Here is a 27,461-nt window from a genome sequence, read left to right on the forward strand (position 1 = left end):
TGTAGCGCTCTTTGTTGATCTGAATGTGCGGGGCTTTTTGATTTTGCTTTTGTTGCAAAAATTATGATGGGGTGTAATGTGATTGTGTTTCGGGATGCTAGCCCAATACTTCTAACCTGTAAGCGCAGAGAACTGACACGATCCAGTTATATATCGAGCTACTAGATGTATGAAATTTAAAGTGATCTTCGTTGATGGCCATGTAGAAACCGAAATAGTTTTGGTGCTTCTGTTTTGCATAAAGCGAAGAATCTCCTTGTAGTAGCAGGCGGATACTATCGGTCACTGTACGTTCACATTACCCGATCTGATTCGCGGCCATAGAATAATCTGGGCGAGCCGAGGCGGACAATCTTTCAAAATTTTCACACCATCTGCTAATTTTTTTTTTTTAGTTTCCCATATAGCAAGGTTCTTTTGGGCTTCTTAATGGGACCCGGGAGCCTTCTGTTCTAACTTGCTAAGACTGCATTTTTCTGGGGCATTCGAAAAGAATCAGGTAGTAGAAAATTGGCAGAATTACCAGAGAATGAAAAAAAGAAGTGTGATCCACACTTCCAATTTAACATTTTTTTTTTTAAAGTAGCTGGCATCATATGATGTTATAGCTTCGAGAAGAAAAATGCACCTGTATTTGTTTTCTCCATGAACAGCCCCTCTGAGACTTGTTTTCCCGAAGAGCTGAGTGTACCTGGACTACGGTCTCAATACTAAGCGAGATATTCATTCTTCTTTCCACTCAAATTCTTTCATGTAAGATCAATAGAGTCCCACATTACACAGGTTGTCGGTGATGAAGTGTGAATCATGTTTGTGCCTTATTTGCTTTCAGAACCGACCTCAATTTGCTGACAAACAGCGAAATCAGACCCAATTTCAGGGTTCCAGATTGTCGTTTTTGCTTGAGTGAGCAGAATATAAAGGTGTGTTTTATCCCCAGTACTTCTTTTGATCTCCAGAAGACTCATCTCATTCAAGGAAAAAAAAAACTGTGAAGTCTAAAATACGTACCTAGTGGCGAAACCCGGCCCAAACCCTTTCGTTAATCACGGCCTGGACGGTCCTCTCGGCCCATATCTGTTTACATATTGGAAATTAGGTCATAAATTACTAGGAAAATTCTCCTGTAGCTGTTGGCTCAAATCATTATTTTTTTTGGTATTTTGTTTTTTTTTGGTATATTTATCTGATTAAGAGAGCAAGACTATACAAAATTGAATACAAAAGAACCTTTGAACAGCTCCCAGATACGATATTGTTGGAGAAAACTTGACTTCTGGCCCGGAATTCATCCTCATATGAGAAAAAAACATTTCAGTCCTTTTGGAGTTCTTCTGTTATCTCGAAAAATCGCCCTTAGGCAGTTGATAATTTCTTCGAAAAAATTGATCAAGGTCTTTATAAGATTTGGCAGCTTGAAACACCACAGAACAGGTCCCTTGGCCCAGTTGGTTAAGGCGTGGTGCTAATAACGCCAAGATCAGCAGTTCGATCCTGCTAGGGACCATTCAGGGCGTGTGGCGCAGTTGGTAGCGCGTTCCCTTAGCATGGGAAAGGTCTCCGGTTCAAATCCGGACTCGTCCATTATCTTTTTTGCACATATTTTGCTCTCGACTCAGTACAATCTAGAGTTGCTTCTCTCTATAGTACAAAGAGTCCTGCCTAAAAAAATCAAAATTGCCGAGCTCATGAGCCGAAGTGAAATATCTGCCCCTCGGGGCCTGGATATCTAGAACATGTTTGCAGATCTGGTGAGCTACACGATGAGAGCTACTTGAATCCACGTCGATTTTCTGAGTTGAAGCAGTTGGGTACCATTATATTGTTGGAAACTCGAAGCTTTAGAACCAAAAGAACCTGTGACATAAACTGCTACTTAAATTCTTATTGAAAAGCAGAGTGGATATTGCTTCAGTATGACGTTTTTATTTGTCTCAGGATCAAAGTCTTTCTTATACGTAGTTCCTGACATCAGGTTGAAGCAGACACTATATTGCTCTTTCAAACTGATAGGGGGCGGGCCGAGATTCGACACTTGGTTCGTAGCTGGAAACTGTTTAAAGGTTTTTTACACACATTATTTATATAATTTTGGTCCTTTAATCAAATTAATCTACCAAAAAGAAATAAGAGGTGTAATGGCAATAAAATAGATATTCCATGTAAGAAATTTCCCTTCACCGGTATATCTTTGGAATATTTCAACTGTTCATTTCATATTTGGCGTTTATAAAGAAATGCCGTGATGTATTAGGCGAAGGTGCTAGTACCGCGCATAGCCTCGTGATACCTTGGAGTTTTTGCACCCATTTTTTTATCTTAGTTTGGAAAGAAAACCACTAAACTCACGCCACAAAAAAAAATAGAACCACTATGATCGAGGAGAAAAAGTGTAATTGGAAAGTAGCGCTCTCAGACGCATGTTTCAACAATTCCTTTATGGCTCCGTTCAAGGTTTGTATCCGCCACTTCCCTAAGGGCAACCATTTCATCAGAGACAATACTAACAATGCCAGGGTATTCAGTACTTCGCCAACGACTCTCAGCTTTGGATGCCTTTTCTTGCTATCTGTGTTCCATCAGCACTTATCCTGATCTTGGTTTTTAGTACTTTGCTCATCACAGTTTTCCCCCCATACTTGGCAATGGTGGTAATGGTCACTGGTCCGTTTGGCTTCATTTCGGCGTTTATCACATTGCTTGACGTGACTCGTCGAATAACAGTAACACTACTGCAATTTCTTTTCATGCGCCGTATACAAGCTTCCATTTTCGAGCGTGTGTTGACAAATGAAGGTGCTGCCGAAATTGTGGCACGCTATACGGACATGAGAGGTCGAACCATACACGACTCGTCTCTCGAATTTCGCCTCTGTAACCAAACCTTGCCATTCCTTTTACGCGAGATACTATATACGATTTTGGGAATTATTCCCTTGATTGGCCCACTTGTTGTTCTCATAGCAAAGGCACCTATCAAAGGGTACAAGGCACACAAGCACTACTTCAAGCTTGAAATGTGGGACCACGCACAGATCAATCATTTTTTCAAGAAGTATCATTCTGATTATACTTCATTCGGATTTATTGCCTTGATTTTGGAAATGATCCCGGCCTTTACCATTTGTTTCATGTATACTAACAATATCGGCATAGCTTTGTGGACTGCGAAGTATCACCGTGATTTTGAGGAATTCATCAGCCGTGAAGCCACAAGACCCGAAGGTGAGACAGAGGGTCTTGAGTTTTGGGGAAATTCTGTCGAAAACAGCAAAAAGGGTCAGGGGGGAGCAGAAAAGACTTCGTGAGAGTCTGGGAGCTTGATTTTTATGAGTATAAATCGAAGAATTGAATTCACAAGTATCAGTATTGTAGTGCTTATCAAAATTTAGTAGAGGTAGACATTATCAACGCAACCAAAACCTGCCGCCACTCCTCCTTCGTCACTAGAGCTAAACTTGGACCTCAACAAAAATCCCGCATTCTCATTCAAGAGCACATCGCCAGTGTTTTCGTTGAACACCACGTTCCCGAAAATTCCCAACTCAGATATTATGTCTTCTTGGTACAACTCGTCATTCCTCAAGATGGTGTTCCCATGTGTTGGCGGATTGATAAGTTCCATCAAAATGTAAGCGCCCCAATCCTTCTCGTTTAATGATTTTAAGAAGCCAGGGATGTTTTGCTTGTAGACATTGTTACCACCGCCCTCACGTTGTGGTTTCAATACAAACTTCTCCGGAGATTCAAAAGCTAGCTTTTTTGCTGCTGTCCCTTCCGCCGAATCATCGAGAGGGTAGATTTTCACAAAAGTCGATAAGAGGTTGTCGAGTTCCTTGGTGGATATATCAGGCAAAAACGATCTTACAACCTCAGGCACAGTTAAGACCTGCTGTATTTTCTTTGCACCTGAGAGCTGAGTCAAAAGAGACGGACATTTTATTGCTTTCGTAGATTCGAGATGGAGTCTGGCGTCCCATGTGGCTTCTGGATTACTCTCGTAGTCCAGAGGCGCGTATCCCGATCTATAGTACACCACAGAGACCTCATCCATCGTCAGCTTGATATACAAGTTTCCTTGATTGATGGTGGTGTGCTCTTGGATCTGCTCGAGACTGAGTCTGTACGATTTCAAGCCATGTTTCTCTAGCAACTCGTACTCGATATGCCTTTGATCAAAGCAGTTGCGCTCGCCATTTTGAACCACAAACAAAATCACAGTGCTGGTGTTTTCCTTGTGATCATTATAGAAGAAGTTGCCCTTAGCTAGACCCAGCGCGATCTCAGAAATGGACTTGGAGATCGGAAGCTCTTCATCTTGGTAAAACTTTTGCGAGTACTTGTCGTCGTAGCTCCCGCGTTTGTTTAAGTACGTGTGGGCATGGCCTACTTTGGAGGACAAGCCACCGAAGGAGACAGACACAGTGTTGAATTCGATCTGCTTGATAGCATGGGTCAACTCGTCGTACATATAATCTGAGCGGAACACCCCCAAAGTCAACGGCTGCACCACCGACCCGCCGCCTATTTCGACAGCCTTGGTGTAGGTTTCATAGAGTTTGCCCGTGAAGCCGGCGTCAAAAACAGCCAATTTGCTGACCACCTCCAAAAGCCAGGGTTTCTGGCGAGCCACCACGCTGGCATACAATGAATTGAACAGTTTTTGGACCGCGACTGCACGCTCAAACATGTCCTTGGGAAAGGGAGTTGGGAACAATGTGATGGGAGCGTTGTTGGCAGAAAACTTGTGGAAGTTGGGCGGGTACATGACCAACCCATTGGCCAAGCACCATTGGAGAAGTTCCTCTACTAGGAGATCTTTGTTGTCAGCACTAAGAGCTGGAAATTCTTTGTGAGTCATTTCTGATTTTGCAATTGAACGTGGCCTTTGCTTTTTCGGATAGCAACAAGGAAACAGCCAGGCTTGGGAACGTTAGAAGACAGGTGATGCTCGCCCGAGATACCTGTTCGCAGGCAGGAATTTATAAGCGATTGCGTAATCGCACATGCCTCTGGTGAATAGTTACCTGGTCTGCAAATCATACTTTCGACCATTGCTCGATGCAGGGGAATGTGTCAAGACTAGAAAAGAACGGATCATAATATACAAAGTACGAGAGATGCAGATGTAGGATAGACAGCAATATGACCACAATCACATATGAATGGCGAGGACGAGGAAACTGTCGGAGTTGAAGGCCTCGACCATCGGGGCTAATTTAACAAAACAAGTATAAGAAGTCCATGGAAAATTATCACCTCACTTGCAAGGCGTGTGTTCGGGCCGGGTATAGAGTGGGAGCTGACGTTAGAAATGCATAGGCCCAGTCTACATGTCTTTGTTGGGGCCAGAGCTGCGGTGAAGATTGGTATCAATATAGCACTGACTAAGGAGCTTCATAGACTCTGGCAGGGCCTAGCTCGCTGATTAAACGATTATTCGTGTAGATTCCGCTTACAAAATAGCTGGATACGTACTTGATTTCGGAGGAGAGATTGCAGAGGAGAAGATACGGTAAAGGCGAGAAGCTGCGAATTACTGACCGGTCATTAGCTACTTTATCCATGCCCCCTCTCACCAATCTCGATTATTGACGACGTGCCGTAAGCCGAATAGCGTGGGGTCCGGGTGCGGATATTTAAATAAAGAAACTTTCCGTCTCTTGATTAAAATCCTGGCGGCTTATCAGTTGAGTTGGAAGGGTGCTCACACTTATTTAGCCGCCAAAAATTAGTAAGCAATTTCGCCGAATTTGGTGCCTCTGGGGGAGTGTGACCTCCAGGTATGATCTGTGTTTTTTTTTTCTCTGGGTTCGTTTTTTCTGTGTCGTTCGTTGGCTGGGCCATATATTTACTCATCTGATCTGGTCACCTATGTATCGTGAACTGGATCCAGGTTCTGGTCCGACCCTTGACAGGGGGACTACTCACGAGTGGAGACATGTGATTTTCTTTTCTCGTGAGTGTGCAATTCAATTGAATAAATAACCCGCCCGTTATAGTGAGCATGAGCCGAATTAGATCATTCGAATATGGCAACATTTCGCAGCCATTTTTTTTTTTTCATTTCCCGATACCACTTTCCTCATGTGGTGAAGCATTCGGGTTCTCAGATATTGAGTATAACATCTGTCATCATTTTGGAGAGTAGCTGCCTATACCACGACCGGGTGTCCTTTATTATGTGTCAATCCTTCGATGAGACCTAGTCCCCCCCTTTTTGACCAGGAAACTAGTTCCGGCTTGTGAATTTATGGAACATTGTTTGGATTTTGGAGTCACTTTGTCGAGTTGTTTAGTGTCCGTAAAGTGGGGCTGGAACTGACAGAGATGTTCGTCCCTAACACCCGGCTTATCAAGTCAGGGCTTCGATAACCCAGTTGCCGGGTCATAAATGCGAAGTCGGTTGTACTTTGGCCAGTTGACACCTTTTGGTGGGATGCCCGAATATGTCGTCAGGTCTTTAAAAAGATAAGATCTGCGGAAGAGAAGATGTTATTGCTGGCTTAACTTCAACTGAAGCCGAGAAGCTTGGATTTGTCGTAGCTTATTCGGCTATTCTTACTTTCTCGAAAGGTGTAATCATGTTTTTTTTTTTGTAATTCTCGGTGTCATTGACATATGTGTTAACATCTTTTGTGAGCACTTGGCTCTTAATGGTTTGTCACTTGAGTCGATGATAAAAGTTGATAGTTTCAATCAGGCTGAAATGGAACATTAAAGATCTCAAAGCCATATTGATTAGAAGAGGTGATGGAGGGTTCCCATGAATTGTATCACAAACTATTAGAAAAAATAGTTCTTCAGGATATTTTTGAACTTCTGGCCAATTTTGTTCACCTTATTTGTTCATTTAACATGCTAGATTTGACTTCATAAAAGGAAGTAAAAAGTTTTCTTTGATCATATTTCAATCACTTGCCAAGTGCCGTAACATAATCTAATGCCCTGGCTAGGGCAGTCTTCACGGAACGCATCTGTTTACATATTAAACCCAATGTCATTGATTTCAAAGATAATTTTCTTATCGTAGTTGCTAAATTACGAGCGTTGAAGTGGCTATGAGAAGTTAAGTTAATTTTTCGCTTCCCGAAGTGTACTTCCAAAATTGCATTCTTTTAGTATATTTATCTGATTAAAGGAACAAAACTATACAATTATTGTAAAGATCTCTTGTCAGTTCGCTAATATGTCTCTAGTGTGTCCCTTTCTGTCAACCACGGCTTAGACCGTCTTCTTGGCACGCATATGTTTCCCAAATCTGGTCTGATTTTTTTAAGAAAAAACATTATATTATAGGGTGCCACTGGAGGGTTGTAAAACCCCACCACTATTGAAAAACTATGAAGAAACCCATAATAGATCGCAGCATTGGCTTACGTGAGAATGTGCAAGCACCAATTCATGAAATTTCCCCAGGAGGATGTGCTTCCCTTAAGAAATACTTCTGCCCATAAACAAAATTAATTAAATGCCATTGCTTTTTTTTTTGGTAGATTCATCTGATTAAAGGGGCAAAACCATATAACGAATATATATAAAAAATCTTTAAACAGCTCCCAGCTACGTACCAAGTGTCTTAGCTCGGCCCGTCCCCTTCCGTTAGTCACGGCCTGGACAGTCCTCATGGCACGTATCTGTTTACGTATTGGATATTACGTCATCATCCCATATAATTTTCTTCAGCTTTTTGCCAGCTGTTTCAAATTTTCTTTAATATACAGAAGCTGACAATTATATGAAGTAAATTACCCCGACGGATAAGCACTTTGATAAATACATGTGACGCTAATGTACAAACTAAAACATGAGCTTTCGGTTGCGGCCATACCATGCAGGAAGCACTGTTTCCCGTCCGATCAACGTTAGTTAAACTGCATAGGGCCACACTGAGTAGTGTAGTGGGAGACCATATGCGAAATTGTGGTGCTGCAATCTTTTTTCATAAATTCTTTTTGAAGAGTTAACCGGCGTACCTCAAACTGTCTAATTTTGCAGCCGGTCCTAGTGTTGCCGAGGTCAATAATCAAACGCGCGTTTCAGCCAGTGGCCTCAGAGGAATCAGAAACATTGAAAACGCGTGTCCCTTGTTTGAATGTTTCAATGTTTGAAACTGGCGAATGCTTGAAGGTACTTGTTCATCATAAACATCAATACTTGTTCTGACGTATAACGTCGCTGCGGGCGGCGGGACCTGGCAAGCGGGGGTCAGAAAGAAGTGTGGTGATTACTGTAATTTCTGGCCCAAGAGAGCAGTTGGCACAAGAAATGTCCAGTAGGATGGCCGGCCCAATTGATCCAACTGAGCAGGTGTCAACAAGCCAGACTTCCCATTTCTTGATCTTACTTCCATGAGCTTGGTAGGCAAGCTGCAGGTTTTGGAGCAAAGTTGCTAATTGTGGCTCAGAGCACTACGAGATGCCAGTGACTGCGGAGAAAATTAACGAAGCATCCATTTCAAGGGCGACATGCCTCGTTTGGATTCTGAATTGGCAATAACATGTATTTTGGGAAAGCACCACCCTGGCAAAAGCCTGCAGATGCGCCACCACGGGTCACGTGCACACGAGTGACTGTTTTCTGGCCTTGTGTGCAGTCGACCGAGTACGGTGCGGTCTGCGAAAAACTTATTCGAGATGGAAACCGTCCATTCTAGAGCTATACAACCACATCAAAAAGTATGTCTAGTTCCCCGATTGGTGCTGGAATCACGAGATGTTGCGATTTTTACTGCCCAAAAATGCCATAGTTTGCGAAACGGTCTCATAATCTGCCGCCTTTGCCCCCTTTGCTGGCTGGCGAACAGGTGTCTAGTGGGCTACAGGCCTCATGAAATGACGTCGCAGCACCCCTTGAAAACAGCGTGGACTCGAGGAAAAATCTCACTTCAAAGACGTCATGCATTTCTCAAAACCAGCATTTTATCAGTTTCCATTTTTTAGTGGTTCCCGGCCCGACTCAATCGCGTAAGCCCCGGCATTATATCCCCAGTACTAACCCCACCAGTGAAATACTTAGCTGCTTACTTATTGTTGGTCAACGCCGGTAACACCTCCCCATCTGCCGCCGACGTCAAGAAGGTCTTGGAGTCTGTCTCCATCGAGGTCGAGGAGGACAAGGTTGAGAAGTTGTTGGCCGAGGTCGAGGGCAAGAACGTCGAGGAGTTGATTGCCGAGGGTAACGAGAAGTTGTCCTCTGTTCCTTCTGGTGCCCCAGCTGCCGCCGGCTCTGACGGTGCTGCTTCTGCCGGTGCCGAGGCTGCTGCCGAGGAGAAGGAGGAGGCCGCTGCCGAGGAGTCTGACGACGACATGGGTTTCGGTTTGTTCGACTAAGCTATGCGCTCTGTCTTCTGTACCATACACCCTACACATGGAACCATCGTGGCATAATACACTTCATCCGATAAACTAGAAACCTTTGCGCGCTGCGCGGGGTGGGATGTAGAACTGGCGTCTTTGTAGGCTATTCAGTGTAGTCTTCGTAGTATCAAGTGTCTGGCTCTCTGGCCAGTGAGTAGAACTAAGTGTCCGATGTCTGGCTAGCTGCCCATCGGCGTGTCCGCTGCCGAGAATCGCCTTGCACATTGTCTGTTATTGCAGAGACTTGTGCGAAATATGACGTGTTGTATATTTTTAAGATTTGTCCATCGAAGTATGTAGTCGGGTAGGTAATGATTCATAGTGATATGAATTAAACGTCTCAAGCTGCGAAATTCCCTGGGCCTTGGCATCGACAGACTGCTTCGAGTCACAGTAAACCCATCGTGAAGAGAACTGGAATCACACCTAACAGCCTCTGCCATGAGCGCCTCCAATTCAAGCCGCATAAGCCAGACTCCACAGCCGGATTCGATTCCAACGCTGAACCCATCCATGCCGACCATAAAACACACCCGCTGCTGATCCCATCACAACTCATCATACGTCTTCCTGGCCGCGTTTGGGTTGCCGAAAATAAAGTGCCTTGCAGCAGTAAGAAACGAGTCGAAGTCAGCATCGGCATCTGTGTAGACCTGGTCTCGCTGCCTGATTGCAGATTTCCGTTCCTCGGCCTGTTTACTGAGCCAGTGCAAAAAGTCTTGTGAAACGGGCAAGTCTTCTGACTGGTGCAATTCGGCCAAAGACCGGAACATGGTCTGGAATTGGGGCTCCAGAAACATTGCTTGCTGGTGCAAGAGTCTCTGCAAAAACGCCGAAAACGCCTTGTTTGCGTCAATTGTACTGTCTCCCGGGTCTGCACCAAACAAGCTCAAGTCCGTGAGAATAAGCATGAGCCTCTCTTTAGCGGCATCTCCCATCCTGGGAAAGACTGCGATAAGAGAGGTCAAGCCTTCCGTGTATCTCGCGTTGTCGGTGTTCAAGTTTGTCGCTGCATACGTGCTGTCCATGAAAAGCGCATGGATCACGCCTAGGATCCTCTTTTGCACAAGATCCGAGGCCTGGCCCATACTCAACATCCGGTAGAGCTCAGGGATAAGGCCAGACTCGTTGTTCTGCACAAAATGCGTGACGGCCTCCGGGTTGTTGCGCAAGGACGCTCCCATGATTCGGTATATCTTCTCGGAAATGTTATCGTTGGCAGTTTGCAGCTCAGCTATCTCCTTCATCGACCTGAAGACCTTTGGGTGGGACGCGAGCTCCACACCATAATCAATGTCATGGCTGAGCTCGATCAACGTGTCGAGCGCCGATTCTAGCTTTCTTGTGTCCGAGTTTTCGGTATACTGAAGGACCTCATGGACAGCAGACTCGTATTCCAGCAAGTTAACATCGCCAGCCAGCAGCGCTTGTTTTGTCCTAAAGCGAGAAGGTAAAAGATCTTCGGGCTTTTCCTCTGGTTGTTCGACAAGCACTAGCTCGGAATGCTCCTGGGTATCTTCAGACAGCAAAAGTCGGGCCTCTTGTTCTCCAGTTTCCAAATTGACACGGACATGCAAGCCCGCAGGAATTTGTTGTCCTTCCCGGATGACCTGCCAGTTTTTTGAGGGTTCAAATGTTTGCGGGTAACATTCTGAGTTGACGCCGTCGGGGCAAATAAGCGCTGCTTTTGCAACTAATGACAGGGCCAATACGAGGAGCACATGAGACAGGAGTTTCATGGTGAACGTGCCGCAGTACCCAGTTATTGCAGTGTCGTGTTTTTAGATACAGGAAACCGTATATGTGCTGTTTGCAAAGAAAAAAAAACCGGCCTGGAGATGAGCTAGATCCCTTGCCTCTTATGACAGGTGTTCCTTCCTGTTCGAAAGTAGAGCTAGCCATATGTAGTCTCAGAGGTCATGTGAGGGACACTAGGCAGGAACCGTTAAATATTTTTAACAATACGTATATTGTAGCTTCAATTTTGGAAGACAATTGGATTTAGCTTGATTGCGTATACCGGAGAGAAAAACGCCAGACTGTTGCCCGCCCTGTTTCTACTTGAATGGCTTTAGTGCTTTACTGTCATACACTTCCAGCACATATTGCATGCACCACTAGAATTCCCAGATGTATCAGCGACACCAAGAAACACATACCAATTAATATACAGAAAACCCAAAAGTATGGGATGATATATCATGCAGCTGCCGAAATTCAAGCACGTGTCAAGGCTAATTATCCAGATAAATCGAAGCCCTTTTTTTTATTTTTTCCGAGGCCTCATCTCATCGCTCCATCTACCACTTCTCCTCTGGATTGGCCTTGTACGCTGCATAGTCTTGGTAGTTGAAAATGCTGATTTCAGTTTCATTCTCGACCCCCAAATCCCACAAACATTGTTCCTTTTGCACCAAATTCGTCTTGTCCTCACAGTGCAAAATATCTTTCTCGTCATTCTCGAAATTGATCACCAAGTTCATTGATTTCGAGCCATGCGCATGGGTGTAGACCTTCACCGTGTCATACTTTACGTTTCGGTAGGGCCTGAGGGAGCCGGTAGTATCAATGATTTTTTGAATACTCTCCAACAACTGAGAAGGAGTCGTAGTCTTCAAATTAATTGAAGTCATCACATGATTCTTCACGTTTCTGTAAGGAAAGGACTTGATGATTCTTATGGTCACGAGCGCGTCGGAGGCGGGCCTGACATTCGAAGTCAAAGGTTCTTCAATATTGAATTCAGACATTTAGAGCGAGATGTTCATTTTTACAAGAATTCGAAAGCCAAATGAGGGTCTATTCCTAAAGTTTATTTATGGGATGCACGGATGTATAACCCCGCCTCAGATATTGAATCCCGACTCCATTCGTTGCACAAGCAGCGTCAAGTCGTAGATTCTTCCTTGTGCTCCTAAAAGCTTGCATTCAAGGGTTTTCAGAGCGTTGTCAAAAACTGAGTCAGGGTCGTCGCTGTCATCCATATGAACTACTGTATTAAAGTCATTGCTTTCTGAACGAGGCAAAAAACACCGCGAGGGAACTAGCAGAATAATACCCTGGAGCTCTGGACCGTTGAACTGTGAAGATGGCATCAATTTCTGTAGGAACTTTTTTAAGTCTACCAATGTGAGATTGGCACGATTGGTTTGTTTGTCCACTTCTGCTTGGAATAACTGAAACTGCGAGTCCTTTGGTGTTGTGGGAGTTGCAGGTAGATCGTAGAATGCAATCGACTCCGCAAGAATTTTCAAGTCTGAAGTCGTATGCTCTTGTTTTTCAATCAGCTGGTACTCGTGCATGTTGTTTCTCAATTCAAGAAGTAACTCTAGCCCTGCCGCAAATTTATGTGCAGCTTCTGAGACATGCTTGTTAGCCTTTGGAAGAGACTTCGCCATGTAGCTGATAAACTCATCTATATTCCTCACGCTTGTTTCAAAAAGTTTCGCAAGGAAATTGTTGATCAGGTCGGTGAATCGTGCGTCTGCTTCCAAAAGCAGCCGTAGTTTCATGAGCAAGCAGTCAAGGGAGAGAGCTTTCATTGGATCATACGGGTATCGAAAACCACCTATTTTCAATTCAGAGTCGAGATTTTTCGAGAGATTTCGAAGCTCCGGAATATCTCTGTACATGATTTCGGGTTTCAGCTGACGTTTGAACTTCATGCTCTTACTCAAGGCATTTTGCAAACATTTTACGTGTGCCTCAATTTCATTAGAATACTCTCGTGCGCTCAATTGTGATTCCAAGTCCTTGGTGTCATCTATTTCCGCACAAAATTGATCAAAAAAGCTCACCAAATTGGCAGTTTTGTCGAGAGTTTCGAGAAGCTCAAGCCAATCTTCTAGTTCTCTGAAAGAAGCATTGATACGGTTCAGGAGGCGCAAAGATTTGGTGTCGTACATGTTCTTGAGCCTGAAGGCTCGAATCACAGTTGAGAAAAAAGGACCAAAGTCATGGTTGACAGTTTTAGAGACTTCTGAGCTTCCTTTCAAGTCAAGATGCGTTTCTCTTTTATGTATTTCAAAAAACAAATACCACTCGAGCACGTAGAATAGAATGCACTTATCATCTGGTACAAGCACGTTGAAGTCTTCCGCTAGCGCTAAGTCCGGAATACCCAAAGATGCATCAGCGAGGGCAATGATTTCGCCAAGCCCAGAGAGTCTTTTTCCTGTTAGGAGTTTCTTGTAATCGACCACATTGGGCACGTAGAAATCTAGAATTGCGGCGAACACCAAGTCAGGCCGCTTGTCCTGTTGAAGTGACCAATCTGTGTTGAAATTAGTGATTTGAGGTAGCGCTTTGGCTTTGCCCGTGATGTTTAGCCACCGCAACAAAATGCATTTTATTTCGGCAAAGGACTTGCTTTCCGATTTCACCGAGACCATGTTTGCCAGTGAGTATACAAATAAAGACCAAATAAGCCCTAGGATAAGCTTGGTGTTTCCACAAACGACATCTTCAGCGCTGATATTGCACGTGTTCACTTGTAATAAGAGACGGCAAAATTCAAGTACATCAGCAACGTTTTCCAGTTTTTGCAACGGGATTTTTGGCCTTCGGTGAATCGGCGTGAGTCTGTACGGAGAAGCCTTTGTCTCAATTGCAATTGCGTTGACAAGTTCAAGAAGCGCCAAACCGTCGCACAAATCCACCGAAATATCATGTATTTCCTGGGTAATTTTCGACGAGACCCAGCGAGCCATCGTGCGTTGCTGCGATAGGACCCAGGACTCTGTCATTGTGGAATCAATAGCTATTTATTTTGCGAGGTGATGAAGCGAAGGAGTAAGAGTTTGAGGGTTTGTGGCTTTTTTTAATGCTGGCGAGGTCTCAACCGATGCAGCCCAAATGGGAAATTCTGGGGCGATGTCAGATATTACTCCAAGCGCGACGCGGGTTGGCTATCTGATTTCCTAACTGGGTTTTGAATTCGGGATTCCTGGAGATGGAGAGCCAGTATGTATTCCAAGCATTTCCGATAAAATATTGTTTCGACTAGTGAAGGGCGTCTATGACGAAAAGGTGAAACGGACGCGTTTGAGATATACCAAGCGGCGCTGGATGGAAGAAGTTGCAGTCCCAGAAGCAGGGAGTGTATACAACGCGCCTTGCCGTCTATAAAATGATAAGGTCAAACTTGGACAGACGCCAAAGTTGGTCAGAAATTTGTTACTATGGTAGAATTATTGCATCCGAGAGATTTTTGTACACGTCACTGGTCAATTTTGAAGAGCGGACGAGATCTTGTCGGTCTGACAATTCCGAAACCCTTCTGAAACGCAGACGCGTGTCTAAACAATACAGAACAGGAGGAAAAACCTCATGTATACCAGACTCAGTGACAGAGCGAGGCGGATGAATGTCTTCTCGAGTTTCTTGATTTGGTTAAACTTATTTTTTCTTTGGATAGTCTTCCGAATGTTCTCTTTTTTGAATAACGTAAAATTATAAGGGCATGCTTTGAGTTTCACTTGTTTCGATACATCAAGCCGCATGCGCAGAGACGGATCTGTCTTTCATATAAGAGACGTCTCAAGGACGAACGTTTTCTGTAAGTACAGGTGAAGCCTGGTTGCGATGTGCTGAATCAAATATACACTCCGTCATCCATTTCGATCCTGCTTTAGCGCAGACACACTGGCAGAGTATGGGGCACGTATGGCGCCATGAACCCTTCTATATTTGATAACAAGATATTATGAATATACAGCATGCCGGAGTGATAAGGCACTTGATTTGATATCTGAAAATGCCAATTTCACGTGAGACATGAAGCGATCGAAGTGCCTGGTATACGTGGCCATGGACCACCTGCCTGAAGCTGGATTCACGTCTAAAATTAGACCATCGGACTGGATGGAACTGTAGAGGGGACCGCAGGACACCAACGTTTCGTGGATTGCGCGGCAAAAACACTCTGCTCCCAAAAAGTGGAAGCTGGTGAGAAGCAGCCCAGGAGAAGGGCTGGGAATGGAAGACTCGTGCATTGGGACTGCACCGCCTGCTGGAGAAGCCGAGGCAGCGCACCCCACACGGACGTACATGTCTGGATGTCGAGCACATACAACCACAGACACTCTATGGTTTCACATTCTATTATACACTTTAATTATTAGAAGCCCCGGAAGGCTGGATGAGGCTGAGAGATCTAGCGAGCGGCACCTACTCGCGGCAGTAGACGGGTTTGCAAAGCATCAAGTTCCGAGGCGAGCACTCGTCCTAGCACCGCGGCTAGACAACGAGGTTGGCCCGCAGGTGCAGTGGGCGCGGCTAGATGACCGCTCGGAGGTTAATATATGACCACGCGGAGGTTGGTGCACAGGTCGAGAGCTTGCGGGAGCCGTACGAATCTAAGGGAATATAAGCAGGGCGCTCCAGGAGCTTGGCGCAACGGCCTCACTGCATGGAGAAGAACGGGTGGGCAAGGGTCTCCTTCGCCGTGGGACGCAACTGGTGGTCGTAGGTCAACAACTTGTCGATCAAGTCCACCACCTCCTCCAGCACCAAGTGGCGGTTGTCCTTGGTCACAAACGCGGACCAGGGCTTGCGCGGATAGTTGCCCAAAATGGGGTCGTACTCGTCGCTCAACTTGATGCCGTACTTGTTGACGTAGGCCATCAAGTCCTTGGTGCCCAAGACCTTGGCGATCTGCACGAGCTGGTCGTTGTTGGAGTCGCCGCGGAAGAACGGCTCCTTCTTGAAGATGATGGCCGCGAGCATGCAGCCCACGGACCACAAGTCGAGCGAGTAGTCGTACTGTTGTAGGTTGATCAAAAGCTCGGGGCCCTTGTGGTAGCGCGACGCCACGCGCACGTTGTAGTCCATGCCCGCGTGGTAGAACTCGGCCAAGCCCCAGTCGATGAGGCGCAACTTCTTGCTCTGCGGATCGATCATGATGTTTTGCGGCTTGACGTCGCGGTGCATGATGCCCATGGAGTGCGAGTAGTCCAAGGCAATGAGGAGCTGCGTGAAGTAGTACTGGATGTCCGGGATGGAGAACTTGGCGTACAACACGCGGAAGTCGACGTTCTTGACCTGCTCGAAAATCAACGCCGGGATCTTCGAGTTGGCGTCGCGCACGATGTCCAAAAGGGCGATCACGTTGGGCCCCCCCGTGATGTTCTTAAGGATCTTGACCTCGCGGAATATCTTCTTCATTTTGACGGGCTTCAACACCTTGATCACGCAGGGCTCATCGTTGCGCACGTTGACGCCCTCGAACACCTCCGAGTACTTGCCGCGCCCGATTTTGCTGACGATTTCGTAGTTGCGGATACTGCCCCACTCGATGGTGTGGGCCTCGTAGTCCCAGTATTCTTGCGGCTTCTGCTTGTTTGCGTCTGCGTAGACCCGTGCCACCGAGTAAGTGTTGGACGTCATGGTGTGGCTGGGGAGGAGAAGCGGTGGTGTCTTTTTTTTTTTGGTGGCGCAAACGCTGCTGGCTCTTGTGTTTTGAGGGTCTGCTCTCATAAAAATTTGATAGCACACTTCGCCTGGGCGCGCGGGAGTGTATGGGGCCAGGAAGGGCGTGGGAAATGGCTGAGCGTTTTGTAGATGCGGGAGCTGGGGCTGGGGCCGCGCCACCAGGAATGGGGCCTTTGGAAGCGGGCCTATAGATAGCGGCTTTACATAGAGCCGTTGTTTTGGGTCTCGACCGGGGACTTGGCGGGGCCGTTTTTGGTATCTCTTTTTGACTTTGATGGTGTTTTTTTTGACTGTGTCGGTAGATTTTTTTGACTGTGCTGGTGTATTTTTTGACTGTACTGGTGTATTTTTTTTGACTGTGTTGGTGTATTTTTTTGACTGTGTTGGTGGCTTGTTTTGACTGTGTTGGTGACTTTATTGGTGTTGAATTAGGGCCTTGGAACAGGCTGGTAGGCGCAGATTTTAGACTTGCTTTGGCTCACAGCTAAGCTGATATCCTCCTGATGTAGACAAAGTTTTCTTAGGGTTTTTCCATTCTTTCTGATTTTTGCCGTTGTTCTTAGGCTTATTGCTTTCTTGTGAGTTATTGCTTTCGTGTGGATCAGGAGCGTGCTGCCAAGCGGTGGGTCACAGGGCCATGCGCACCTGGCTAATCCCACACCCAAGCCAAAGTACATTTCTTACATATTTTTTATCATCATGGCGCACTATGATTGAGCTGTAGAACCAGGAAAGTGGATGAAATATCACCGATTTTTGGTTTGTGAGCGAAAGACTGCGATGTCTAGCATTTGCACCCACTAAGTTTGTGGTTTTCCACAGCGCCATGCCCACCACATCACATCATCACTTGGAGCTTCTCGAGTGAGATTGCTCAACGTAGCTCATGCGCCATCTTTGGTGTTTTCATCATCTACCGGCTACTCAAGTTCACGGAGGTGAATGGGATGGCCGGGGTCTTCTATATATTGCCAGGACCAGTTGATATTCTCGTATGGCCATCGGCTTTCCAGCCACCAAAACTGGGGCTGGGCTACCATAGCGACATTAAGTTTAAATTGTTTTCTTATTCGTATTATTACTATTGCCCTTAAAATGTACGGGATCTCAATCTCTGACAGTAATACTTCTCTTTCTTCCGCTACCCATAGTGCATTCCACCATATTGCACCCATGAAAAAGAACACCCATGGCTTTTGCCATTTTGCCAAATTAGCCTGACAGTCCAATCGTGCCCGTGAAACTAATTGATTTCAATAATTTCCAATCCAACATACAAGAGGAAAGCACATCATTTTGGCAGACTTCAAGACAGTCTACAAAAAAGGCTACTTTTCGATTTCGACTCTACGGACAAATGGACCCGAAAACACTTGAATCCTTAGGAGTTCAAAGGAGTCGTTGTCTGTTTTCTATATATGGTACTTTGTTGCAGGTAAAAACATCTTTTATTTTGAAAAACCGAAATATAACATGAATTTGAATAAAAAGGCCCACATTTGGCCCGCCATCTCTATAAGACCACATTCGTAGTGTTGTGTCCTTCATCATAAAGTGACCAGCATCTGTCTGCGTTGGGCTTGAAGACCACTGTAAATAATTATTCAACCACCAGACCGATGGGTGGATTGATTGCAAAAGTGAATCTACAAGATTATGTTCTGGATTGATACAGGCCTCCTGGTATAACCGGGCAACTATTAACTGAACGCCACTCTGCACCTTGTAACACTTACGGGTAGACACCGCTTTAGGGTCGTCAAAAGGCTCGTCACCTCTCCACCACAAGGTCCCATATGCATCGGTATATGTTCGGTTTAATTGTAAACGCTTAATGTATGGTTGTGTGCCGGAACTCGTCTGCCCCAAAGCGTATCTACTCCTGTCTTCAATAGGCCGAAGTTCCCATGTATTCTTTTGAAAAACCGAAGCTGAAGATTGTCCTAAAGTTGTGGAGTCCGAACAGCCAGTTATCTCGGAAGCTTTCATAACCGCGTCTTTCCGAATACCAGCTACCCTCGCTGTGCGGCGCTCGAGATATTGCAACCGAAGAAACGGGTGCAAGTGCTTTATTCCTCCATCAAAACCCTTTATGCCAGTTAGTTAGATTTGTCATATTTGCCTGTCTCAACTCATAACCAGAAAGGTGTGGTTTTAGGCACCTGAATGACAGCTGACGTTCTCTACTCAAAGTGCCCGGTCCTGCACTGCTCACCACGTCCCGATATATCTCCAGCCACGGCGATAATGTTCATACGACAGAAAGGTCCCGGCGTTCCCGATACAGTTACCATTGGCAAATCAAAAACAGACATCAAGACCTGCCCGCATCTAGCCCACTGGACCGGCCTCCGACCCGCCATTTCTCTATTCCAAGTCACGTGCCACGGTCGATGCCATCTACATCCTTCTCCCTACAAACCGACAGAGGGCTCCTAGCGGATATCCAGATTTGGAGCGATGCAGCAACGGAGCAACCGAATGTAGACCCACATCTAGACTTTGTCTGTGTGGCTTACCACGAGCGGATCCCGCTTTTCTTGGTGTCCAATGGTCCTTTCGACGTCTACTCCGAGCACGTCGAGACAGAGAACTACTTCTACGAATCGCTCGTGTGTCTGAGTGAGGCGGTGGGCATTCTAGCCAAATCTCTGCTGGAGGGCACCGACACATACTTTGTTTTCTATCTAGACCAGAAAGCACTGCCGCGGGTACGATGTTACTACATTGACTTCTCAGTCCGCCAACAAGTAGCCGAGTTCCGGGAAAAAGCGAGCAAAATCGGCGACCAAGACGTGTTTTTTATTTCAAAAACACTCGGGAGTGCCGGCCGATCAGACACCAGTGTTTTTGACCGCGTTTTGGGCACCAAAGCCTCGAAGATTCCGGGCCCGGTATCGGCCCCGCAGCCTCCGGTGGCAGGTACCCTGGCACTCACCACCAGCCAGCAAATCTCGCAGGCAGTGAGCCGGGTTGTGCTCTCCGGGCTCCGGCTCCGGGGCCTTTCGACAAACCCGCAATCGTCGGCAAACGACAAGCTCGCCATCAGGGAGATCTACCATATGACCAACAAAGCGGCCAACTTTGCGCTACGAAAGTACAGCTACGAGTTCAACGAACGGGCCAGACAGGCCCCCCCCGCGGATCACGTTGGCGGACATCCAGGCCATAGTGGAGGCGTTGCTCGGGACCTTTGTCGACGTGGAGACGTCCAGCTTCAGCAAAGCGTAGACGCAGTCTTTTCCTTCATTTTGGTTCGATTCGTCTGCTCCAGTGGAGATACGTATATATACAGGCGGGTTTCTTAGAGCTTGAGATCAGCTAGACGCACGATCTTCGACTCCGCGTAGTCCGTGTGGGTTTTCGTCAGGGCAGTCGCCAACAGCGCCTCGAGGGCGCTCTTCTCGACCGCGGCCTTGCGCAAGTTGGGCTTGCCCACGTGATCCAACAACAACGAGCGATCCTTGAGCAAGTACCCGCCCCGCGCCGGGTCCGAGTAGTAGGCAATGTCTCTCTTATGGAGCGGGCGCGCCTGCAAAGGCACCCTGCCCTTTTTCAAGAGGAACCGCTCGGGGAAGACGTGCGCAAGCAACCCCAACTTCGTGAAGTACACACTGGTGAACTCATGCCCCGTTTTGCGCACGGCCGCAATGGCCCGCGTGGTGCCCTGGCACGCTTCCACGTTCAAAGGCACATTGTAGAACGAGTCGCCCGTTCCCAAAATCTTGACTCCGTCCTTGAGCGACCCGGAAAGAAGCCCACATTCACGCATGGCGCGGATCGTGAGCGTGCCGCCCGCCTCCAAGGGGATCCTGCCCGCGTTCCAGAATCCCTGGATCCGGTGCAAACTGATCTCCTGGTAGATTTTGCGGTGCGGTCTCTTGAACCCGACAATGGGGAAAAGCTTGTAGTAGGGCGTCTGGCCACCCTCCAACCAGTGCGGAACACTGCCTCGGGCCTTCTGACCTTTTTGTCCACGTCCGGCTGTTTTACCCTTCCCGGAGGCAGGGCCTCTTCCAAGTCTGGTGTATGCTTTGACGGCGCCTTCTGCAGGCTTCAAGTTGCCTAAGTAGGAGGCGTTTCGTGTGGCCTGCACGGCCGGGGTGATGCCGCTGAACAAGCTCTTGGCGCCTGTGAAAAACCGCAACATTTGGTGCTGATGGGAGGTGGATGGGGAAGCCATGCTGGTGAATATTTTCAGTGAGAAAACGGTCGTGCGGGGCCCAGCCCGGGTCTGGCGGATCTTCGATCCACGCATGTTCATATGGGCCCAATGGCGTTTTTCCGCATGCTTGGGGGTGCTATTTTGATTCAGAAGAAAAAGACCACAAATGCCGGCTTTCCATAATAGGTGCTCGTAGCAGCGGTAGTGTGAGGCCTTTCTGGCTGCTGGATGTATGAGTATTATGTCGCGTGGTTTGACTGCGCGAGCATCTTGAAGTCCTGGGCATACATGGCCTTGAACCCTGTAATTGGTTTATTTGTGGGCAGAAAGTTAGGCTACACTAGATTCGTCGTCGAAGACTGAAGATCGTATTTTCAGAAGAATCTTATCGAAGCCTCAACCGATGCAGACCTTCTTTTAGAAGAGGTGTTGAATGATTGGGGAATTTTTAATAGTCCTTACAACTGCTTTATGAGCCAATACTGTCCATACATCAACAAGCCACCGAATCCAAAAATCCAGGACAAAATGCTGAACCTTACGCAGAATGATTTTGAAAAATGCAGGTCTTGACTCTTCAGGGATCAGAGAAATAACAGGCAATTCAATCTTCCAGTACAATTGAGTGGATTCCGATTTTCTTTCATGGAACAAATGCGCAGTATACATCATACGGAGCTGGAAAGCAAACGACACTCAAAAGAAGTTATATATTTGTAAAAGCAGTTTGTAAAGTTACTTGGTGTATCTAGATCCTCTTTTTGGGAATTTTGCCTGCTCCGAACATCGTTACCCTTTTTGTTACCAGAAATTCCCGGAAATCATCTCGTTTTATTCTTTCTTTTTGCCTTGCTCTTTCTTTTTTTCTTCTTGGAAGCTCTGGGCGAAGAACCTTTTTTTTTTGCCTGGCATTTTTTCGTCATTGTCATACCCTGCTCCATTTCTCATAAGCATACCAGAGAGACTCCATCCGTCGATTTGGAGAACAATTTTAGCAGACAGCCAAACAATAGTAACTTAAGTCTCGAAACGTATCTTGATTGAGGCTTCTTGATCAATTCTCCAGTTGATTTGCTGGATAAGTTCAAAGATTCAACATTTTTTCTCAAATCATTTCCAAAAATTATCCATATCAACTTCACAATACCATGTGCTCTTTCTTAGATATGTTTTCACATAAGTGTACTCATTAATATCGGTGAAACCAAATACACCTTGCGGATTATTCAGCTCGTAAAACTGGAAGTAGCACTTGAGAATCTCATTCTTTGGTTCTCTGATGTATTTGATAGAATCTACGATAAAGTTCATCCCACAGGCTGACCCTGTCTGAAGAGATACAAGGCTCTCTTTAACTTTCAAAAATTCATCGAACATTTTCATAATTGCAGATTTAAAGCATTGCAGAAGATCTTCCCAGGACTTGGTCTCAAAATAGCCACTATCACGAGCCCTTTGTGTAACTCTGAAATTTTACTCATGGCGCCTAATCCGAGCGATATCAAGTCCGTTTCTGTTTTTCGGAGGACTAAAAGGCTTATCATGAAAGCTCTTATTTTCTCATCACATGCACCCTCTCAATTAAATGAAGGAAGAGACCAATAATTTTCTACGAATCTCGTCACTAACGTTTCAGAATTAGATCCAGATATTTCATTATTCTAAGACTCACAACATTCAGGAACAGTCCAACTTTGATCGAAGGCCCGCCACTGAGCTCAAGTCCGTCTTGTTGCTGATACAGAGATCAGCTTTTGTCGAGGTTTTGTGTTTCTGGACACAGTGACTCTGCTTTAACAAGATACTTAGATCTCTTTGAAAACTTACAGGTTTCTGTAACAAAAACAGGCGACTGTAGCAAGTCCAATTCTTTCAAACTTTCTGACATTTTGTCTACTGAATGAAGGGCATATATTTCCAAGTTGTTTTCCTACCAAGCTTCCACTAAGTTTTCAATATAATCTAAAATTTCCAACATCTTTGAGACAAAAAAAGTTGGTGAAAGATCATATGGAACGTATAATAGGAAGACAACAACGGGCAAAAACACACATGCCCAGGATTTATAGCCTTATTTGTCTTTGAATGATATAAATGAAGCTAGTATTAACAGAGGTACACAGGCTCAAGCTCAGACTCAGCGGCGGACAAAGACGAAGCAGAAGTAGCTTCTGGCGCTTGAGGAAACTCAGAAACACATTTGCAAGAAGAACTGTCACCAGAACTGCCACCTGGTGGGCCACTGTATCTCATAATCATGGTTTTTTGTACTTTTGAAACATCGAACGAACTTGAATCGTACCCAGTACCAATATCAAATTCAACTTTAGGCTGTTCCGAGACGTAAACCATTAATTTCCCCGTATCTGGAAAGTATTTGTGTTGTGCCTCAACATCACCAAGATGAAAATCAATGAGATTATTCCCACCAAAACCATGGACTTTGATAACAGGCTTGGTTGAAAGAGAAGTGCTCAATCCAGAAATTCTTAAATGTGAAGTAGGAGCTTCCAAGAAGATAGTTTGAGCTTCCGAAATGGACCATGATTGTTTTCCGGACTTCAATTGTAAGGTTAAAAATGAGTCAGCACCCACAAAGATACAGCCTGATCCACTAATACTTGATTCGGTCTGCCAAATAGTGTTATATAGACATATTAATCCATTGTTTGTTACTGTCGGACCACTTTCATGGTGAAAACCGACCACATGTTTCATCGCAAGTCGAGCTGCTTGTGTAGAGTCTGACCGAAATACCATTGAACCATCGTTCTCCCATGAAGACTTAGAATTAACAAGGAATGGTAAATCTCTACTACCGGTATTCGAAATCCCGAAATACATTTCACCACGGTTCGCGAAGTCTTCAACATCAATGCTGTAGGAAGATTTGGCGTTATTCAGCAAGGAATCGAACACAATTTTTCCGTGATTAAAAAACTGATTGTATATCTTTGTGGAAGATACCACACCATTTGTGTTGGATAAGAAAAAGAAGCCTTCGTTAGAAAAGCTCTTGATTGTAACAGAAGGGCTGTTGAGTATCGAATAATTTGTTCGTCCATGAAGTAAAAAAGACTCGAAGACTTTCACGCCCGGGTTCGTTTCAAAAGTGTCAGTAGATATTGTCACGCCAAACACGCCGCTAATAAAGAATGAAGCCACAGTGGCTGCCACCTGGATGCTGAGTTTGATACTGCAAGGTTTCATGTGGAGTTAGATGTACACTAGAATTTTTCTGGAAGGTATATTTAATGTTCAAATTAAGTTATGTTACAAAATTGGAGGATTGTTGGGCGTTTATATGCTCTTGATATAGTACTGGTTTTACTTTGATGAACCATAATTAGTAGTGTATGATAAATGTGGCTTAGAATAAATGACCACGACAGCGCAAGATAATGAAACAAGACAATATATCAGACAATAGAACAGACAATGCTCTGTCCCATGAAATGGGATGTCAGTTGCATATCCACCAACACGTGCCAAAAACCAGCGAGAGCTTCGTCATACTATTTCCACGGTCACGCCAGGCCTCTGAATTAAGACGCAATTCATTTGTACCAGGTTACTAAATCTTGATAATGCCTGCTAATATAAATATGGTGGGGAAAAATTTACGGTGCGCATTGTTCTGGTTATGAACCCAGCTAGAAAGAAAGGATATATAGAGACCATTATTTCGTTTGGCTCTGCTGCGCCTCATCTCTACATCATTTCAGGGTCATTAGCTGTTATGATTGTTTAATGTAGTTGTTGTTTATACCTTTGAAGAGAAAAATGCTTGGATTTATCCAGGCGCCTAACATACCACCAGTTTTGGATATCATTGAGTGTGTTGGCGATAACATAAGCCATTTTAACATCCAATTTCGCAACCGGCAACAAAATTATTGAGCATAGAATCTTGATTTTAAACTGCTTTCGTGAAGGGCGTTTCCATAAAATTTATGAGAACTTTTTCTATCTTTGGATCCAGTCATCTTCAAAACTGGTGCAATTTTGTTACATTCCAGTTTAAAATCCAAATTGTTTGTATCGGCTCCCAAAACAATTTATACACTTTTGGATACAAGAAGCTTATCGTTTATGGCTTTTTTTAAATTCTTGGTCTCTCAAAAATTTTGCTCTTTTGTCCGCTCCAAACTTGTAAGAATGTCTGCTCAACATTATTATCTCTCCTTCGAATCTTACTCCTCGGAAACTCATTTTTTTCACCCGAGAAGATCTGCCCCAAAATAGAGTATCTCTCAAGAGTATTGTCAAAGCATTCTCACAGGTCAAGGATTTGACTGGCATTTTTCTAAACTGCTGTGACAGTAGATTTAGTTCCAAGGCAAAGTTTGAAAAAGCTTCGGTAAAATTGATTGCAAACATTTCCTGTCATAATTTGTCATTGATTTCTGACTTCAGCCTCGAAGCAACTAGCGAGTCAAACTTTAAGTATGATTCTGGCAACGAGCTATAATTTCCTTTTGTATCGATAAATGTACAGTCTTGTTTTAAAGCGCTTCTTATCATCAAGAGCAGCTTGGTCCTCCTTTGCAACCATATATCCTAAATCAATATCATGAGGAACAGGAATAGAGGGAAAGCCCAATTCTTTCTCTTCAAAAGTAGATTTTGAGTCATTGGAAGCTCTTCCTTCAAAACAATAAATGAAATTTAAACTTTATCCTTGAAATGGAAGTTTTGGTAGCTTTTAGAAGCTGAAAAGCTTTTTTCTTTCTTTATACAGAGAACACAGTACGTGCAACTGAGCTGCTGCTTGCTGATTATGACATCCTGTATTCAATTCAGCACACTTGTAATTTTCATTGTTTCCAGTCCAAGCTGAGTGCATCAATATCACCAGTCTGTATTGTGTTCCCCGGGTAGAGTATAAGTGAGGTTTTCTCTTTTGATTTTGGGTTCTCGGCGTCCCCAAGATTTTCTTTTCGTATTTCCGTGAAAAATTTCCAGATCCTTAGCTCTGAAAGCTCTGTGTCACTTCGTCGTCATGAGAATTTTTCACGTTTGATGAAATCAATTTATGCCCTGATGTGAAATCAATGGAGGAAAAATGAGTAGCTGTTTTTCGAAAAGTTTTGAAATTTGTTTCTTCATCAAAAATGCTTGTGGTGATTTTGCCGAAAGGTGAATCTAGCGAGAGAGGGGAGCCTTCGAGAAAGCTTGCCGCTGGACTTCTTACTGATTATACTTGGGAAGTAGGAATGCTGCTCTTTTGGCGTGGATGTAAATTAGAAAACTCAGTTTTAATGTCTTCGCTTATTTCGTTCACCGCTCTGCCTGTACTGCCATAGGCTTCATAAGAGATTGTCACACTTTTTCTTCTCGCAGATCTAGAAATTGTAGATGACGAGTTGAAGGACTCACTTAAGAGATCATGATCTTTGGAAGTTGTAACGAAAGCTGGCAGTATGATAATTTTTTGACGTAATGGGCTTTCAGAATGATTTTCCAGGCCAGAGCCGGCACTTAGCTCATCTGAGTTTTCATTTGCATTTGTTTCTGAAGAGTAAGGATCGGAGCGCGAGAGGTTTCTAGACTTCATTCTGAATCTCAGGCAGGACATTTTGGTGAAGTGACAAAGCTTTGAAAACATCCTTGCTAATGTTCTAGCATGATGCTTGATGAACTCAAGCAACGCATATTTGCGAGAATCATACAGCCGCCTACTAATTTCGGGACTGTTCCTTTCTAGTTCTTTAGCAGATCGCTCAAAAAAACAACATTTTCTTGTTTTGGGCTTTTTTGTGTCTTTGTCTTTGAAGGTCCAAATCAAGTACCTCAAAATTGAGCGGGGGAGATAAACGTCGCGGACCTGCAAAGGCATTTGGAATATAGAGGGAGATCTGTCTTGAGAACGGTTTCGCATAGCGGAAGAAATAGACAGACGAACGGAATGGGTATCCACTGGAGTCCCGGAGTATTCACAGGGCTCTTCGTCTGTTTGATCTTTCGGGGTTACCAAATCGGTAACTAAATTTTGTGCCACATTTTCCTGAAGAAGAGGGGGCAGACCCTTAGGACTTGTGCCAGATTGACATCTTGTAAATTTGTGGAATAGACTCCGTTTTTTGAGATTTCTGAACTTTTTGAATCCATGCGTATCTTTGTTGCTCTTGACATCTTCCTTGGACTGGGCGTGTGCTTTATTCTTAGTCGAAAAATTTTCTTGTCTACAGAGTGAACCGCCTGATGAAATTGTCTTGACTTTTTTCAAGAGCTTAGTCTCATGGGGCGGGCAACCTAGGACAATATTTGATGCCTTCGAATTAAGACTCTTGAAGCTCATGTGGATTGACATTGTGTAAAACCTTTGTTAATGAAGATTTGTGTGACGGAGAGACTCTAAACGAAAGTGATTCAAATTTTTTGGTTTTCTGAGACAAATCTCAGCCTTTTGCATTTCCACAAAATGGCGCTGCAGACATTGAACGAAGCGCAGTTAACAGTTGCGTCTTTGAGGATATACGGAGCAAAGTAAACAATTACGACTT

At 44.8% G+C, this 27,461-nt stretch overlaps 14 protein-coding genes and 2 non-coding genes across 16 annotated transcripts; 6 read left to right on the plus strand and 10 right to left on the minus strand.

Moving 5' to 3' along the window:
• Positions 1–1,426: 1,426 nt before the first annotated feature.
• Positions 1,427–1,785, plus strand: METBIDRAFT_131201 (uncharacterized protein). Its single transcript, XM_018854307.1, has one exon. It carries the CDS (start codon positions 1,548–1,550, stop codon positions 1,731–1,733), a length of 186 nt encoding a protein of 61 aa, XP_018714812.1. The 5' UTR covers positions 1,427–1,547; the 3' UTR covers positions 1,734–1,785.
• On the plus strand, positions 1,434–1,507 carry METBIDRAFT_t32. The gene has a single exon. It is a non-coding gene; the product is annotated as a tRNA-Ile (tRNA).
• On the plus strand, positions 1,512–1,584 carry METBIDRAFT_t33. Its single transcript has one exon. It is a non-coding gene; the product is annotated as a tRNA-Ala (tRNA).
• A 588-nt stretch (positions 1,786–2,373) lies between the features above and the next one.
• On the plus strand, positions 2,374–3,308 carry METBIDRAFT_10483 (uncharacterized protein; the record flags this gene model as incomplete). The annotated part of the gene is made up of 2 exons (XM_018853777.1): positions 2,374–2,454; positions 2,517–3,308. The coding sequence occupies 2 exons, from the start codon at positions 2,374–2,376 to the stop codon at positions 3,306–3,308; spliced, it is 873 nt and encodes a 290-aa protein (XP_018714813.1).
• Positions 3,309–3,388: 80 nt separating this feature from the next.
• Positions 3,389–4,861, minus strand: GSH2 (glutathione synthase; the record flags this gene model as incomplete). Its single annotated transcript, XM_018853778.1, has 1 exon — positions 3,389–4,861. The coding sequence occupies one exon, from the start codon at positions 4,859–4,861 to the stop codon at positions 3,389–3,391; it is 1,473 nt and encodes a 490-aa protein (XP_018714814.1).
• A 3,607-nt stretch (positions 4,862–8,468) lies between these two features.
• Positions 8,469–9,332, plus strand: RPP2A (ribosomal protein P2 alpha; the record flags this gene model as incomplete). Its single annotated transcript, XM_018858652.1, has 2 exons — positions 8,469–8,475; positions 8,992–9,332. 2 exons carry the CDS (start codon positions 8,469–8,471, stop codon positions 9,330–9,332), a joined length of 348 nt encoding a protein of 115 aa, XP_018714815.1.
• Positions 9,333–9,907: 575 nt separating this feature from the next.
• METBIDRAFT_38338 (uncharacterized protein) lies at positions 9,908–11,098 on the minus strand (the record flags this gene model as incomplete). The annotated part of the gene is made up of 1 exon (XM_018856989.1): positions 9,908–11,098. One exon carries the CDS (start codon positions 11,096–11,098, stop codon positions 9,908–9,910), a length of 1,191 nt encoding a protein of 396 aa, XP_018714816.1.
• Positions 11,099–11,659: 561 nt separating this feature from the next.
• METBIDRAFT_77153 (uncharacterized protein) lies at positions 11,660–12,109 on the minus strand (the record flags this gene model as incomplete). Its single annotated transcript, XM_018858653.1, has 1 exon — positions 11,660–12,109. One exon carries the CDS (start codon positions 12,107–12,109, stop codon positions 11,660–11,662), a length of 450 nt encoding a protein of 149 aa, XP_018714817.1.
• Positions 12,110–12,179: 70 nt separating this feature from the next.
• On the minus strand, positions 12,180–14,295 carry ABP2 (Abp2p). The gene has a single exon (XM_018854308.1). It carries the CDS (start codon positions 14,102–14,104, stop codon positions 12,206–12,208), a length of 1,899 nt encoding a protein of 632 aa, XP_018714818.1. The 5' UTR covers positions 14,105–14,295; the 3' UTR covers positions 12,180–12,205.
• A 1,466-nt stretch (positions 14,296–15,761) lies between these two features.
• Positions 15,762–16,745, minus strand: CKA2 (casein kinase 2 catalytic subunit; the record flags this gene model as incomplete). The annotated part of the gene is made up of 1 exon (XM_018856814.1): positions 15,762–16,745. One exon carries the CDS (start codon positions 16,743–16,745, stop codon positions 15,762–15,764), a length of 984 nt encoding a protein of 327 aa, XP_018714819.1.
• Positions 16,746–16,883: 138 nt separating this feature from the next.
• Positions 16,884–17,496, minus strand: METBIDRAFT_30636 (uncharacterized protein). The gene has a single exon (XM_018855673.1). The coding sequence runs from the start codon at positions 17,465–17,467 to the stop codon at positions 17,219–17,221; it is 249 nt and encodes an 82-aa protein (XP_018714820.1). The 5' UTR covers positions 17,468–17,496; the 3' UTR covers positions 16,884–17,218.
• A 1,380-nt stretch (positions 17,497–18,876) lies between these two features.
• On the plus strand, positions 18,877–19,997 carry METBIDRAFT_228880 (uncharacterized protein; the record flags this gene model as incomplete). The annotated part of the gene is made up of 1 exon (XM_018855216.1): positions 18,877–19,997. A coding segment is annotated over exon 1 (814 nt), but the record flags the coding sequence as incomplete, so codon positions are not given.
• A 97-nt stretch (positions 19,998–20,094) lies between these two features.
• Positions 20,095–20,940, minus strand: MRPL10 (mitochondrial 54S ribosomal protein uL15m; the record flags this gene model as incomplete). Its single annotated transcript, XM_018856794.1, has 1 exon — positions 20,095–20,940. The coding sequence occupies one exon, from the start codon at positions 20,938–20,940 to the stop codon at positions 20,095–20,097; it is 846 nt and encodes a 281-aa protein (XP_018714822.1).
• Positions 20,941–22,065: 1,125 nt separating this feature from the next.
• METBIDRAFT_10491 (uncharacterized protein) lies at positions 22,066–22,843 on the minus strand (the record flags this gene model as incomplete). The annotated part of the gene is made up of 2 exons (XM_018853779.1): positions 22,066–22,418; positions 22,783–22,843. The coding sequence occupies 2 exons, from the start codon at positions 22,841–22,843 to the stop codon at positions 22,066–22,068; spliced, it is 414 nt and encodes a 137-aa protein (XP_018714823.1).
• A 152-nt stretch (positions 22,844–22,995) lies between these two features.
• On the minus strand, positions 22,996–24,211 carry METBIDRAFT_30639 (uncharacterized protein). Its single transcript, XM_018855674.1, has one exon. The coding sequence runs from the start codon at positions 24,163–24,165 to the stop codon at positions 23,062–23,064; it is 1,104 nt and encodes a 367-aa protein (XP_018714824.1). The 5' UTR covers positions 24,166–24,211; the 3' UTR covers positions 22,996–23,061.
• A 1,941-nt stretch (positions 24,212–26,152) lies between these two features.
• METBIDRAFT_10493 (uncharacterized protein) lies at positions 26,153–27,268 on the minus strand (the record flags this gene model as incomplete). Its single annotated transcript, XM_018853780.1, has 1 exon — positions 26,153–27,268. One exon carries the CDS (start codon positions 27,266–27,268, stop codon positions 26,153–26,155), a length of 1,116 nt encoding a protein of 371 aa, XP_018714825.1.
• Positions 27,269–27,461: the final 193 nt, after the last annotated feature.

The sequence above is a fragment of the Metschnikowia bicuspidata genome, assembly GCF_001664035.1.
Source record: "Metschnikowia bicuspidata var. bicuspidata NRRL YB-4993 chromosome Unknown METBIscaffold_1, whole genome shotgun sequence".
Classification (NCBI taxonomy): Eukaryota; Fungi; Ascomycota; class Pichiomycetes; order Serinales; family Metschnikowiaceae; genus Metschnikowia; species Metschnikowia bicuspidata.

Excerpts from the sequence above, each read along its gene's own strand:
- METBIDRAFT_131201 (XM_018854307.1), top strand. The coding sequence starts at position 1,548 with ATGGGAAAGGTCTCCGGTTCAAATCCGGACTCGTCCATTATCTTTTTT.
- ABP2 (XM_018854308.1), bottom strand. The coding sequence starts at position 14,104 with ATGACAGAGTCCTGGGTCCTATCGCAGCAACGCACGATGGCTCGCTGG.
- METBIDRAFT_30636 (XM_018855673.1), bottom strand. The coding sequence starts at position 17,467 with ATGTACTTTGGCTTGGGTGTGGGATTAGCCAGGTGCGCATGGCCCTGT.
- METBIDRAFT_30639 (XM_018855674.1), bottom strand. The coding sequence starts at position 24,165 with ATGAAACCTTGCAGTATCAAACTCAGCATCCAGGTGGCAGCCACTGTG.